Source organism: Schistocerca serialis, unplaced genomic scaffold (genome assembly GCF_023864345.2).
Source record: "Schistocerca serialis cubense isolate TAMUIC-IGC-003099 unplaced genomic scaffold, iqSchSeri2.2 HiC_scaffold_1401, whole genome shotgun sequence".
NCBI classification, from domain to species: Eukaryota; Metazoa; Arthropoda; class Insecta; order Orthoptera; family Acrididae; genus Schistocerca; species Schistocerca serialis.
Genome location: NW_026047627.1, coordinates 1075767 through 1089970, shown reverse-complemented (window position 1 = coordinate 1089970; position 14204 = coordinate 1075767). Strand labels below are relative to the sequence as shown.

Below are 14204 nucleotides of genomic sequence, written 5' to 3'. Positions count from 1 at the left end.
GTTATGCTGAAGGAAATCGTTACAAGATGTGCACGATGGTAGCGCAAATTATGGTCCATGAAGACGAATGCCTCGCTAATATGCTGCCAATATAGTTGCACTATCGTTCGGAGGATGGAATTCACGTATCGTGCTGCCATTATGGCCCCTTCCATGACCACCAGTGGCGTACGTCGGCCCCACGTAATGCCACCCGAAAAGAGCAGGGAACTTCCATCTTGCTGCACTCGCTGGGCAGTGTATCTAATGCGTTCATCCTGACTGGGTCACCTCCAAACACATCTCTGACAGTTGTCTGACTGAAGGCATATACGACTGTTATCGGTGAAGAGAACTTGATGCCAGTCCTGAGGGATGCATTCACATATTGTTGGGCCCACCTGTACCACACTGCATGGTATTGTGGTTGCAAAGATGGACCTCACCATCGACATCTGGACTGAAGTTGTGCATCATGCAGCCTATTCCACACAGTTTGAGTTGTAACACGACGTCCTGTGGCTGCGCAAAAAGCATTATGCAACATGGTGGCGTTGCTGTCAGGGTTACTCCGAGCCGTAATCCGTGGGAAGCGATCATGCACTGCAATACTAGCCCTTGGGCAGCCTGAGCGAGGGATGTCATCGACAGTTCCTCTCTCTCTTTGTCTCCTCCATGTCTGAACAACATCACTTTGATTCACTCTGAGACGCCTGGACACTTCCCTTCTTGAGAGCCTTTCCTGACACAAACAATGCGAACGCAATCAGACCGCAGTACTGACCGTCTAGGCAGGGTTGAACTACAGACAACACTAGCCATATACCTTCTTCTTGGTGGAATGACTGGAACTGATCAGCTGTCGGTCTCCCTCTGTCTACTAGGCGCTGCTCATACATGGCTGTTTACATCTTTGGGTGGGTATAGACAACTCTGAACAGTAAAATAGACTGTTTCCGTGATACAGTAGCCAAAGTCAACATCTATCTTCAGGAGTTCTGGGAACTGGGGTGATGCAAAACTGTTTTTCATGTATGTAATTGGCTTAGAATAACATGTAAACATAATCTTAAATTACTCTAGATGAGATACAGCTCAGAGCATTGTTTGATAGATTGTTACATTAACTCTTAAGGCCATATTAATAATATTTTACCTTTTATTTCTTTAAGTTGTCGTGATCTTACGGTTTCCACTTTGTGCAGCATACTACATGGAAGAACCAGTCAGTAATTGTTTTACCAAAGATGATTTATTTTCATGTATGTGGACTCCTTCAATGAAAATTTCTGTGGGTGTATACCTTATCATAAATTTTGGAAATTGTTGCATTGTGAACACATTTGCATCTCCGCAAGACATGGATATAATTAGTGAGTGTGTTTCTCTTGTAAATGCTTGTCCTTGGCAAGTAAGAAAATTCTTGATGTTATTTTTTCCACAGCTACTGTGATACTATATTACAGTATTCTGAGACACAAACTAAGCCTCTGGGGTTTCCTTGGGGATGACTGATCTTCCTGCTCAATAAAACGTGCTCTTTCCCTGTTCAGATGGCTGTCTTTGGACTTTCATCATAACTGTTTACTTAAAGTCATACTTGATGGACACTCACTGGCAGAGTTTGCAAACTGTGCAGTTGGCTGAATAAATAAATTGTTGTTGATTAAATTGAAGATTTATTGTTACTGTAGTCCAGCAACTTACCGCAACAGTACGGCGCCTTACTGCCACACTGGCTGTGGTGTTGTGTGTAATAGCATATTTTTACCAATTACTTTACAATAATGAATTTAGTTAAAACATGTTTATTATTAATGATATACGTTTCGATTATTGTTGAGTTTTCATGGAAGGAAACTCGCTTCTTGCTACACACATCAGTGTATATGAATCTCACATTGTCGCTACTGTTGTGATTTTACTAGAGCAATGTTCTATTTACTTCACAGGTGTGTATTGTAGTGATAGTCTCGTGTTATCCTGTCTATCCAGTGTTGGTGGTTGAACTGCCTGGCGCGGTCCACTGGGGTTTTCCCCTTGTGATTCCTGGCCCCGCTGTCAGCCCCTGCATCGAGTAGTGCAGTCGCCTCCTCCGTGCGGCCATGCTCGGCCGCGAAGTGCAGCGGCGTGTCCCCGTCCACATTCCTGGCATTGGTGTCTGCAGAGGCCGCCGCCAGCAGCCGCACCACGGCCGGCCGGCCGCCCCATGCAGCCCAGTGGAGCGGCGTGTTCTGGACCCAGTTCCCGGCGTCCACCTCCGCGCCAGCCCCCACCAGACAGCTCGCCGCTTCCACGTGACCCTCCCAGGCTGCCCAGTGCAGTGCAGTATTCTTGTTCCCATCCGTCGCACCCTCATCAGCCCCAGCTGCCAGCAGCATCTGCAGCTCTTGCTCTGTCCCATCGCTAGCTGCCTTGATCAGCCTCCTGCCTTTCTCCGCTGCAGAGAGGGTCCTACACAAAACACAGAAACTCTCATACTTTCCTTCAGACACACACTTCTGATGAAGAAGCGTATCAGAGTGATACCACTGTAACCAATTCTAAAACTCATCTCTCTGACAACTGATAAATCTCCCTTCTGTGATACAGAACACTGAGAAAGTTGTTTTATATTAACGTACAGATGCACAGTTACGTCATCCTCTCAAATTCTTCATGCACTCTTAACAAAAATTTCCTACACTCCAACTCTCAAGATACAAAGTTATCACATTTTGTCACTTTAATTCGTGATCGTTAGTTTTTTGACCTTAGAATTCAGTCGTTACAGAAGTTGTTGCCTTCCATTTCATTCAGCCATTACTACGTCTCTGTGTGCAGCAGTCCTCTGACACTTGAAAATGTGACAAATAATGCTAATGACGTCTCCTGCTATTTAAAGAGAAGTTTCTGTTATTACAGGAGCAAAAGTAAACCCAATTATCAACAAGTTTCTTGTCACAAACTCGTCAAACAGAGAAAGCTACTGTGAACCAGGAAACCATTTAGTAGTGACGTTTCGGATACAGCAATGATACCAAACTGGACTCCTCTACCCCTACACACAATCACACTCATTGACAGATGCACATACACACAAGAACTAACACAAACAAACAAACAAACACACACACACACACACACACACACACACACACACACACACACACACACAGACAAAGAAACATACACATAGAGAAAGAGAGAGAGATAGAGAGAGAGAGAGAGAGAGAGAGAGAGAGAGAGAGAGAGAGACCAAGAGAGAGAGAGAGAAACTTTCGTCTTATATTCCTCTCGCTGTGATGCGCCTTAAGGCGACAGCGAGATCATGAGAGTAAATTAAAGTTTAATGTACTTGTCTCGATATGACAACAGTTGGAAAGTAAATCTTTACATGCGACAATCTCGCTAGGACGGGTCTAAACGAAAATACCTACATGCTGATACAATGCACTGTGCGGCATGTGTTCAGGAGAAGAATTTAGTAACATTTTCTGAAACTAAAGTCAATTAAGAAGTAATTATTTCCATTACTCTGGTAAATGACGTATTAAAATAATGAATCCAATATCCGCTGATCGATAAAATATATAATTCCTTTTTCTAGAAATATTTTGGGCAAACAGATTTGCAAATGTAGCTGATTCTATTTAAAATCATACAGTTGACATACTCAAAACTCATTTTATAGTTCTGATAACTGCATGAGATAATAATGGTTCTTTTCTATATGGAGAGAAACAGACGTGAATCCTGAATGACTGTACAGGAACCAACAGCTCTGAAGCCGTTTTGACTCCCACAGTGCTTAACTTGGTGTGGTCCCGGTGAAGGCAGTGTATTTATGTTTGCCTCACACACATGTTTGAGTGTGTGTGTGTGTGTGTGTGTGTGTGTGTTTTGCGTGTGTGTGTGTGTGTGTGTGTGTGTGTGTGTGTGTGTAGTCTGGTGAAGGTGTAATCACGGTGTGACACTGAATATTTGAAGTAGTGCTACTTAGTTTTTAAATGCACAGATCACTGACAGACGTCAAAGTCACATCTCCAGATTCAAAAAACTCCTACAGATGAGAGCCAGACTCTGAGCTGTTAGGGCAATTTAATACGGAGCAGTGCACGCTGCTTCACAAACAGGCGTTAATCTATCATTACTGGTGCTTTAATGGTAATCATTTATAACCTGACCAGAATCAGTGAAGATTTAAGACACTTAATCTACTACGGTTTCTCATTACTACTGAATATTTTATGGAATCCCCACTTTAATTACAGCTCGCTGCCTCATGAGTACACCCAGTGCATGATCCCCTCTCCTCCAATCCAACAGATTTTCTGGGTGGACAAGATGCTGCAAGTCTATGTTCTGTTAGATCAGTCGTATGTAGGCTTCTGTGCCACAAAGTTTTTCGCTGTTAAAAAATGATCCAATACTCTGTACTCTAAATCTGTTGCTGAAGCAGCCACACACAACTTCTACAGAGCGATGAGTCTTTGCCTTTCATATGTGTGGTTATTGGGGCTGGTATTGGTTCCACCCAGCATGGGCGTGCCTCAGCTGTGAACCGATGATAGCCACCTTCTATACACGAGTGATCTCTGATGGGGTGTGGTGTAGCAGGCAATTTATTGAGTGGTGTTTCTAGCACTGATGTACAATGGATATGGTGGAGACCGGCAAACGATGCCCAAAATTGCATGCATGAAAATGAAAACTACACGCCATAAGCTGTCCTAGTATTTTCTCCGATATTTTTGACAAATATTACATACACATAAACTTTGTTAGTAATAATGAGTCACTCCCAATTCTTTCAGTATTTAGCAGCGGTCCTTCCACTGCCCAAAAAATTTCCTAACAGAACACAGCCAGTGGTGTGTCACTTTCTATGTAATGACAGCATCTTCAAGACTGCCTTTAGTGTCACAATGCTACAGTGCATGCAGATGTAGGATCTCAAACCATGGGACTGACTGTGCTCCCATAAATTAAAAGTTCGCTCTCTGCATATGGATTACTGTGCGTAGAATACTAACAGGAAATGGGGTAATTTATGATTCACTCTGAAATGTAAGAATGACTTTATAAAATATATGTTATACTTAACGGACTTTTAGCCGAATGATTCTCAAAACAGTGTTTTTCATTTATAATTTTGGCACACAATTTTTCCTCTATAGTGATGAAAAATAATGTTTCACCTCATGAAAGTAGCAGGAACACAAACCTACTATAAAAATATAATTCAGTTATAGTAAGATGTTTTGAGAGGCACCCAGCCAGGGTGGCCGAGCGGTTCTAGGCGCTACAGTTGGAACCGCGCGACCGCTACGGTCGCAGGTTTGAATCCTGCCAGGGCATGGATATGTGTGATGTCCTTAGGTTATATCGGTGTAAGTAGTTCTAAGTTCTAGGGAACTGATGACCTTAGAAGTTAAGTTCCATAGTGCTCAGAGCCATTTGAACCATTTGAGAGACAGTATGTGTCATAAACAAAAATTGAAGTGAAATTAATCTAATGCACTAAGAAAGAAGAAGCCAATCACACTGAAAACAATGAATTTGCACTGAAGTGAAATGATATCCTGGAAAACCACTCAGAAAAGTTGAATTTGCAAAGTAATGTAATGAACATTATTGACAGTTTAAATTTTGTTTCACATCACGACCGCAAGTTAGATTTCCTGCTTAGCATGAACAGGCACTTTAACAGATTTTTTAATCTTTCACTTTGAGAGACGGTTAATAGGATTTCTTTTCTTTAAAATGGTGATTTAGTGCATTGGTGATCAGTATATTTCGGTTTAGGAATGCACTTGAATTCCGTGTGTTTGTAAGTTGCTCTGTTGGTGAACATGTTTTTTCCAACATGCAGCTCCATTCATCGTTTGTCTACTATTCAGAATTGCAGGCAAAGTAAACTTGGAGGGATAGGAAACTGTATAATTTATCTGTGATGGGAACATTATCACAATTTACCTCCTACCTGCTGGCTCTGAGTTTTGTGGTCAGTAAGGGATTATTTAGATTATTCCCAGAAAAAAAACTGTGTCCAACTAATACTCGGAAACAGAATCTAGCTTCTGATTTATTAGATCTACATTGATCGACGTGTATCTGCTAGATGCTTCATATGGAATGAGAATGCATTTGGACATAGCAGTAATTTCTTGTCTTTCGTGACGTTCAGTTCCGTGGCTTGAGATCCAACATCTGCATGTCCTGTAGCATTGTGACACTAAAGATGGTCTTGAAGGTGCTGTCATTACACATGAAGGAATACATCACTGCCTGTGTTCTGTTTGGAAATGTTGTGGACAGTGGAAATACTACTGCTAAATACTTTTACCAATGGTATAAGTCTTCATGAAAGTTACCACTTGTATCTTATAAGTAATTTTTGTGTCACAGCCGTCTAGCCTTTGAAGCACTGACATACGGTTATGTTCCTAACTAACTCAAACCATATTGTAAATTGTGGGAAAATACATAAGATCCGCGAGCATTCTCTCGTCTGTTACATTTATGGAGATGATATTTAGGCTAGTTTTATGAGCTGGAACTGTTTCGTAGTCAATTACTGTTCTCGCTGTTCTAACGTGTGCAGTTTTCTGCAAATTTTAGTTCCTGTTGAACTGCAAACTGATTTATGAGCATTTTCCTTACATATCTTCTTCATCTTGGAAACCTGAAGTCCTTGTCATATTACGAGATGTGATTTAAAATCAGAAGCATGTGATGTTGCTGGCAGCAGCCATCCCATACTAACCTGGGTATAGTGGTGTCATAATATGCTGACTAACGATGACTGTGGATGCCTCGTTAATTATAACACTGTATATCATGTTAGTCACTCATCTGTTAAATCGCATTTTGCTCACAGACATATTAAAAATTGTTTTTCACTCAGTCATATGTATTGTCAAACCCAACTATCATTTTCGCTGGATGTGATTTACAAGCTGAGGTCTGATATAAAATATATCTGTACATTCTGGCAATAGATCTGACATGTTCCTAGCTATAGTACAACGAAAACTGCATTGAGTTCGATTCTTTATGAGAGCAGTTTTAATTGGTTGGTTGGTGTGGGGAGTAAAGGGATCAAACTACGCTGACATCTGTCCCTTTCCCAACATTCAAACAGCTCTCAGGTTAAAAACATTACCAAAACGATTTCAGGAAAGTAAAAGGCGAAAGACTGACTCGAAACGACACTGAAGAAGAAAACAAAAAAGGCTAACAAAAGGGGAAAACGTAAACTAAAAGAAAAAACAGTGGATGGTATCAGAACAATGTAGCAGATGGCCAGGACTGGGTGATCACAACAGGGATAAAGGATGAGCGAGCCACTCTGCAACACACTAAAACCTCCAGCCTTAAAGACAAGACTAGACGAACTTGGAAAGGGAAAATACGAACACCAAGGCTAAAAAACAGCAAGGAAAGAGTGAGGAAGAGTTACAATAAAGGTAGAAAAAGCCAGATGCTCACCATTAGATTGTGTGATAAAAATTCCCCTCACAAATAAAACGTAAAACGATGTCAATCGTTAAGACATTGACTCCCAACACCGTTAACAGTGTGATGGGAAGGTTGAAAGTCCACTGTAGAGCAACTAAACTAGGGCAGTCCAGTGAGATGAGGACGACAGTCAAGTGGGACCTACAGCAACACTGAGGTACGTCCTAGCGACGGAGGAGGTGTCTATGTGTCAGCCAGGTGCGGCTGATGTGGGGTTAGCAAAGGACAACAGGCTCCCTGCGAGTGGCTTGCATGGATGATTATCACAGATTTGTATTCTCCTTGACAACACATAGTTTATTTGGTGTACTGACCGTGTGTCATTAAGCATCCCAGATCCTGAAGGCTTTACAGCGTAAGACCAACTGGAGATCAGTGTCCAGTGCGAAGATTTACAGAGTTGGTTTACTGGTAGCATGTTTGGTCAGCCTGCCAGCAAGTTCAATGCCCAGGATCCCAGCATGTCCTGAGGTCCTAATGTAGGTCACTGAATGTCCGCTGTCGCCGAGGGCACAAAGAGACTGCTGGATAGTTAACAGCAAAGGGTGGTGAGGGAAGCACTGATTGAGAGCTTTTATGCTTCTTAAAGACTCACTAGAGATGACGAAGGACTCACCTGTGCAGGAATGGATATGCTGAAGAGTGCGCGAGATAGCTACCAACTGTGCAGTGAAAACACTGAAGCAATCCAGCTAGGAGCTCTGTTCAGCATGTCCAACGTGAGCATAAGTGAAGCCAACAAGAGCCATTGAGCCATCTGTGTAGACTGTTTCTGAGTCCTGGAACTCACCAAGAATAGAGAAAAACTGCCAGTGGAGGCCACAGGTAGAAGTGAGCCTTTTGGGCTATGAGATAGGTCCAGACAAACCAGTGGCTGTGGTATGGACCACAAAGTGAACACATAGAAAAGTGATTTTTCTGACGTTTCGCCAGCACGAGTGGCTGGCATTGTCAAAGTTTCACCCTCCATTGCCGGTGGTGAACTGGAGGCGAGCTGGCGAAACGTCAGAAAAATCAATAGATGAACGTCGGCTGAAGAACCCGAGACAGAAGCCAATAGGCAGTTTGTCAACAAGTGGCCACGAAAGCCTTAACAATTTTGTATTACGCCTCTACGGGGAGGAGATCTGCAGATTGTACCGACGCCTTGACCAACGACGGAAGAAGAAAGCGCGACTGATGTCCTCTCTCGCCTTTCTGTCACGGTGCCGAGATGAATGTGCTACACCTAAGTTCTTGAGATGCAAGCGCCTATTCACCACCGCCCAAGCACATCGTATCTACGACAGAATGGAACGAGTTTTTCTTCGTAAGCGAATACTTACAACACGGAGAGACTTGGCAAGAACGGATCAGGAACTTCTGGACATTTTCTATCAACTAAGTAGCAGAATGCATCGAGACGACTGGGACAAGATCGGCAGCATCACTCACAGGAGCATGCAGAACGAACTCGAGCGCTGCACCGAGCGGCAAAAGAAAAAGTTTGAAAGATGCCGGAAGCAGACCGACAAGGCGATTCCCGAGATGTCACACACAGTGGTCAACTTCACTGAACGACAATTGATCGAAGAGGAAGTGTCTGTTCTTCAAAAAGGAGGGAATTTCGCTATCATCCCGAGAAATATACCTATGGAGGACATCATTGCCAACACCGAAGCAGCCATTCGGACCCTTCCTTGTGAAAGGGCAGAGGAAATACGCACTGAAACAGGCAGGATACTGCGCCGATCAAAATCACCAGCTTGCAACCTGAAGAAAGAAGAAGTACAAGCCATTAAGAATCTCAACGCCGACAAGAGTATATTGGTACTGCGTGCCGATAAGGGGAATGCGACCGTCGTAATGAAGACCGAAGATTATGAGCAAAAGATCCGAGACCTATTAGATCCGACGACGTACCGAAAACTAAGCGCAGATCCGACGCAACGTATCACTCGGAATACGAATCGATTAATCAAGGCGTCTTCTCTGCCGGCGGACATACAGAGAAACCTGCGCAACACAGAAGCCCTACCACCTCGGCTGTATGGATTACCCAAGATCCATAAGAACAACGTTCCACTGAGACCGATCGTTAGCGCTCCTGGCTCACCAACGTATAAACTGGCGAAACACTTGGCCTCTCTGCTCCTGCCACACGTGGGGAAGACCGACACATACATTAAGGACTCAGGACATTTCATTGAGAAGCTGAAGAAACTGAAACTTGCGCCAAACGACATCCTGGTCAGTTTTGATGTTGTTTCGTTATTTACGAAAGTGCCACTCAGTGACGCTCTGGAGCACATCGGTTCCATGTTCCCGCAAGACATCAAAAAGCTCTTCCATGCATGTCTCACCACGAGCTATTTCACGTGGAATGGCGATTTCTACGAACAGCTGGAAGGTGTCGCCATGGGTAATCCTCTCAGTCCAGTGGTGGCCAACTTCTACATGGAACAATTCGAAGCACAGGCACTGGACTCGGCGACTAGCAAACCTAAGGTGTGGTACAGGTATGTCGCTGATACTTTCGTGGTGTGGAGCCATGGTGAAGAACAGCTCGGTGAATTCCTGAGACACTTGAACAGCCTCCATGCCAACATAACATTTACCATGGAAGTAGAAACGGACAAGAAACTGCCATTTCTAGATGTGCTGGTCACAAGGGTCGGCGAAAACCTGGGACACAGCGTGTATCGGAAACCGACACACACGGACCGATACCTGCACAAACTGTCAAACCACCACCCGAGCCAGAAAAGAGGCACGATTAGTACGCTCGTAACGAGAGTAGGACGAATATGTGAGCCTCAACACCTCAAACGAGAAATGCAACACCTGGAAACTGTTCTGCGGAGCAATGGGTACTCCACAAATTACATTAGAAGTGTAACAGAGCCAAACACTCGGCGAAGTAATGAACCAGGAAAAGAAATGTCGGATACGGCCTTTCTGCCATACATTCCCAGAGTGACGGTCAGAATCGGCCGTTCATTGCGCAAACACGGCGTAAAGACGATTTTCAAACCGACAAGGAAGATCAAAGAGTGTCTTAGATCGGCGAAGGAGAAAAGAGACCCACTTGCAATGTCGGGAATATACCGTATACCATGCACATGCGGAAAAGTTTATGTCGGAATGACTGGACGATCAATTAACACCAGGATCAAAGAGCATAAGCGACATTGCAGGTTGAGGCAGGTGGAGAAATCGGCCGTGGTAGAGCATGCACTGAATGAGACCGACCACGTAATAAAATTCGCCGACACGGAAGTTCTGGCTGTAGAGAAGCACTATCACACGTGCTTGTTCAGAGAAGCTGTAGAAATCCAAAAACACGCGAACAGTTTCAACAAGAAAGAGGAAAGCCTTAAGGTAAACGGATCCTGGCTGCCCGTACTGCAGCGAACGACCGTCGCAGGAAGCAAGAGGAGAACCGCGCCGGAAATGACCGCGGAGAAGCCCTCGGACGTTGGCGCGCCAGGTACCTATAGTCTGCGGCCTCCAGTTCACCACCGGCAATGGAGGGTGAAGCTTTGACAATGCCAGCCACTCGTGCTGGCGAAACGTCAGAAAAATCATTAGATGTACGTCGGCCGAAGAACCCGAGACAGAAGCCAATAGGCAGTTCGTCAACAAGTGGCCACGAAAGGCTTAACAATTTTGTACATAGAAAAGTGATAGAAGGAAAGTGTCGAAATCAGTAAGAAGCAAACACAAACTGCAATTGGCATCCCCAATCTGCGCTGCTGTTGTCAGGGATGGATAGCCATATTAGGGAAAGGAGATCATAATTTGAATGGTAAGGCGAATAATGAATATGGGCAGTATAATTCGCAAGCAACTGCTGTCACCTAATTCGCAATGGAGAAACACCAGCCTTTACAAGGACGCTGGTTTGGGAAGCTCCTGTCGCACAGTGGTGTATAGAGTCCAGCAGCTGGAATGCTGAGGGCAAAGCAGAACCACACACCAGGCATCCATAGGGAAGAAGGGACTGCAAAGTGCTTTGCACAGCTGCAGCAGTGTAGGGCGATCAGCACCCCATTCGTTGTGGTGCAGGCATTGAATAACATTAACATACTGCCAGCACATTTCCTTTAGCTGACGAAGATGAGAAGCCAAGTTAAGCAAGTATCAAAGACCAGTCCCAAAAAGCAGAATGTCTCCACTACATTAAGTAGTTGGTCATCAAGGTAAAGTTCCAGATGGAGATAGCAGTACAACAAAAACAGAAGGGCATGACAAGTCTTGGCAGCTGAAAACTGAAACCTGTGAGTGAGGCCCCCTGCTGCACCTTTTGTATGACTTCCAGCAGTCGACGTTCAGCCACACCAACAGAAGAGGAGCAAAGGGAAATACAAAAATCATCAGCATATAGGTGGGGAGATATTGAGGACCATTAACGATGATTAAAAAGATTGGAACGCTCAGGACAGAGCCGTGTGGGACCCCATTCTCTTGGATGTGAGGCGGACAGTGTGAGGCACTAGCTCGAGCTCTGAAATGCGTAGCGACAAAAAGTTCCGTATAAAAATCGGGAGCGGGCCCCAAAGACACCACTCATGCAGAGTAGAGAGGATGTGGTGTCGCCAAGTGATATTGTAGGCTTTTGTCAGACCTAAAAAGGCGGAAATGAGGTGCTTACACAGGGAAAAGACCATTCAGATGGCAGTCTCCGGGTAGAGTAAGTTGTCAGTGGTGGAGCGAACTCGCCAAAAACCGCCCTGGGAGGGAGCCAGAAGACGCTGAGACTTGAGGAGCCAACACAACGGCCAGCTCATCATACATTCAAGCAGCTTGCACAGAACGTTGGCGAGGCTGATAGGACGATAACAGTCCAAATCTAGCAGGTTCTTACGAGGCTTCAGCACTGGGATGATCATACTTTCCTGGCACTGCGATGGGGAGTCGCCATCGCTCAAGATTCAGTTGATGATGACAAGGAAGTGACACTGATAATCCACTGACAGACGTTTAAGCTTTTGGGAATTGATGTGGTCTGCGCCAGTGGTTGAGTCAGGAAAATTGGCAAGGGCACTGAGCAATTCCCACTCACTGAAGGGAGCACTATATGGCTCGGATTGGTGTGGAGCGAGAGATAGGAATTGTCGTTTCACCACTGTTTAATTCTCAGATGCTGAGGTGCGAAGATAATGATCCACAAGACATTCTCCAATTATGTGTGGATCGGCATATACAGCTCCATCTAGAAATTCCATGTACACCTGCAGGAGTCTCATATCCGTAAAAGCATCTGAGCTTGGTCCAGACCTGGGAAGGAGAGGTTCTTGTGCCAATGGTGGAGTTGTATCGTCCCCAATACTACCATCATTCAATGAGCTGACATACCTGGACACGATGCTGTTTGAAGGCAATGACGTGCTCTAGAAATCCATGGTGCTTATGATGTTGAAGGGCCCACCTACAGTTTCTAATGGCCACAGAAATTTAGAGTGACCACCAAGGCACTGACTTCCACTGGGGCAACCTGAGGAACTAGAGATTCAAGACTCAGCTTGAGCAACAATGGTAGTAATGGTGGTCCTATACAAAGGAGATTCAACAGTTGTAGTGCACTTGGAAGCATCCCATTCAGCCTTGGTAAGAGCCCATATGGGCAAGTGTCCAGGCTATGCTGGGGTAGGACAGAAAGAGTGGAAAGTGGTCACTACCACACAAGTCGTCGTGAGATCTCCAGTGGATATAAAGGAGCAGACCAGCACTGCAAACCAAGGGATCAACGGCTCAGTATGTGTCATATGCCACACTAAAGTGACTGGGGGCACCTGTAATGAGGAGGCAAAAACTGAGGTGAGTTAGTAGATCATTGAAAACCTTACAACAGCAACAATTTTGGTTCCACCCCAAACAAAGTTAGGGGCATTAAAATAACCAAGAAGTGGGAAAAGTGGGGGTGGGGGTAGGACTTGAGAAATTAGGGCAGCTAATACATGGTGCAAAACTTCATCGTCTGGAGGGACGTATATATTGCTGATGGTAATTTCCTGCATTGTCCTCACAGCTCCCTCCCAAAAGTGTTTCAAGGGGCATAGGTTCACTACTGACATAGACATAGATTCAGACTCCACGTGTCACAGTCAGTACATTTCTTGTAGTACCCATGTCAGGCACAAAGGGCTGGGGTCCACATTACAGGAAACCACGTTTCCTGAAAAGCAATGCAAAACGCAAATGTAATGCTTAAAAGTTGTCATAATTCAGCGAGGTGGGACAAAAAAACCGCCGCAGTTCCACTGGAACAATAGGTAGTCAGTCATTTGGGAATGCATGAAGGGATCAAGGAGACAGTTTATGCCTCTGTGTCACCATGAGTGCTGGTATCCAGGACTGTCTGAAGCGTCAGCAAGATCTAGGGCCTTGAGGGATTGTACTATCTCCACCTCGTCCTCAGACCTGGAACTGCTTCACGCTACGTGCTGTGGCGCGCGTTTCAAAGCTAACTGCTAGGGACTGGTGGTGCTGGGACCACTGGTGAGCCATAGTAAAGTTAGCTTTGAAAAGCGCGCCACAGCACGTAGCGTGAAGCAGTCGCCCTCCTTTCTCTGACGGTGGTGCTGTTGTCGCAATTGAAGGCTTCGGTGTCTCCCTCTAGAGGGAAAGGGGAAAAGTGAGCTGTTCGCGTGGGTTTATGATGTGGCTGTATGGGCTCTTGTGGAGAGTTTGCAGTTGCGGCATGAAGAAGCGACTTCTCTGCTGGTGCCAGAGGGACAGGG

At 44.9% G+C, this 14204-nt stretch overlaps 1 protein-coding gene across 1 annotated transcript in view; it reads right to left on the bottom strand.

Moving 5' to 3' along the window:
- Nucleotides 1-1688: 1688 nt before the first annotated feature.
- Nucleotides 1689-14204, bottom strand: part of LOC126442702 (ankyrin-3-like) — a 57210-nt gene continuing 44694 nt past the window's right edge. The window contains exon 4 of the mRNA XM_050090751.1: nucleotides 1689-2433. Coding sequence (XP_049946708.1) covers nucleotides 1926-2433 — 508 coding nt within the window. The 3' untranslated portion in view covers nucleotides 1689-1925. The remainder of the gene's footprint in view (nucleotides 2434-14204) is intronic.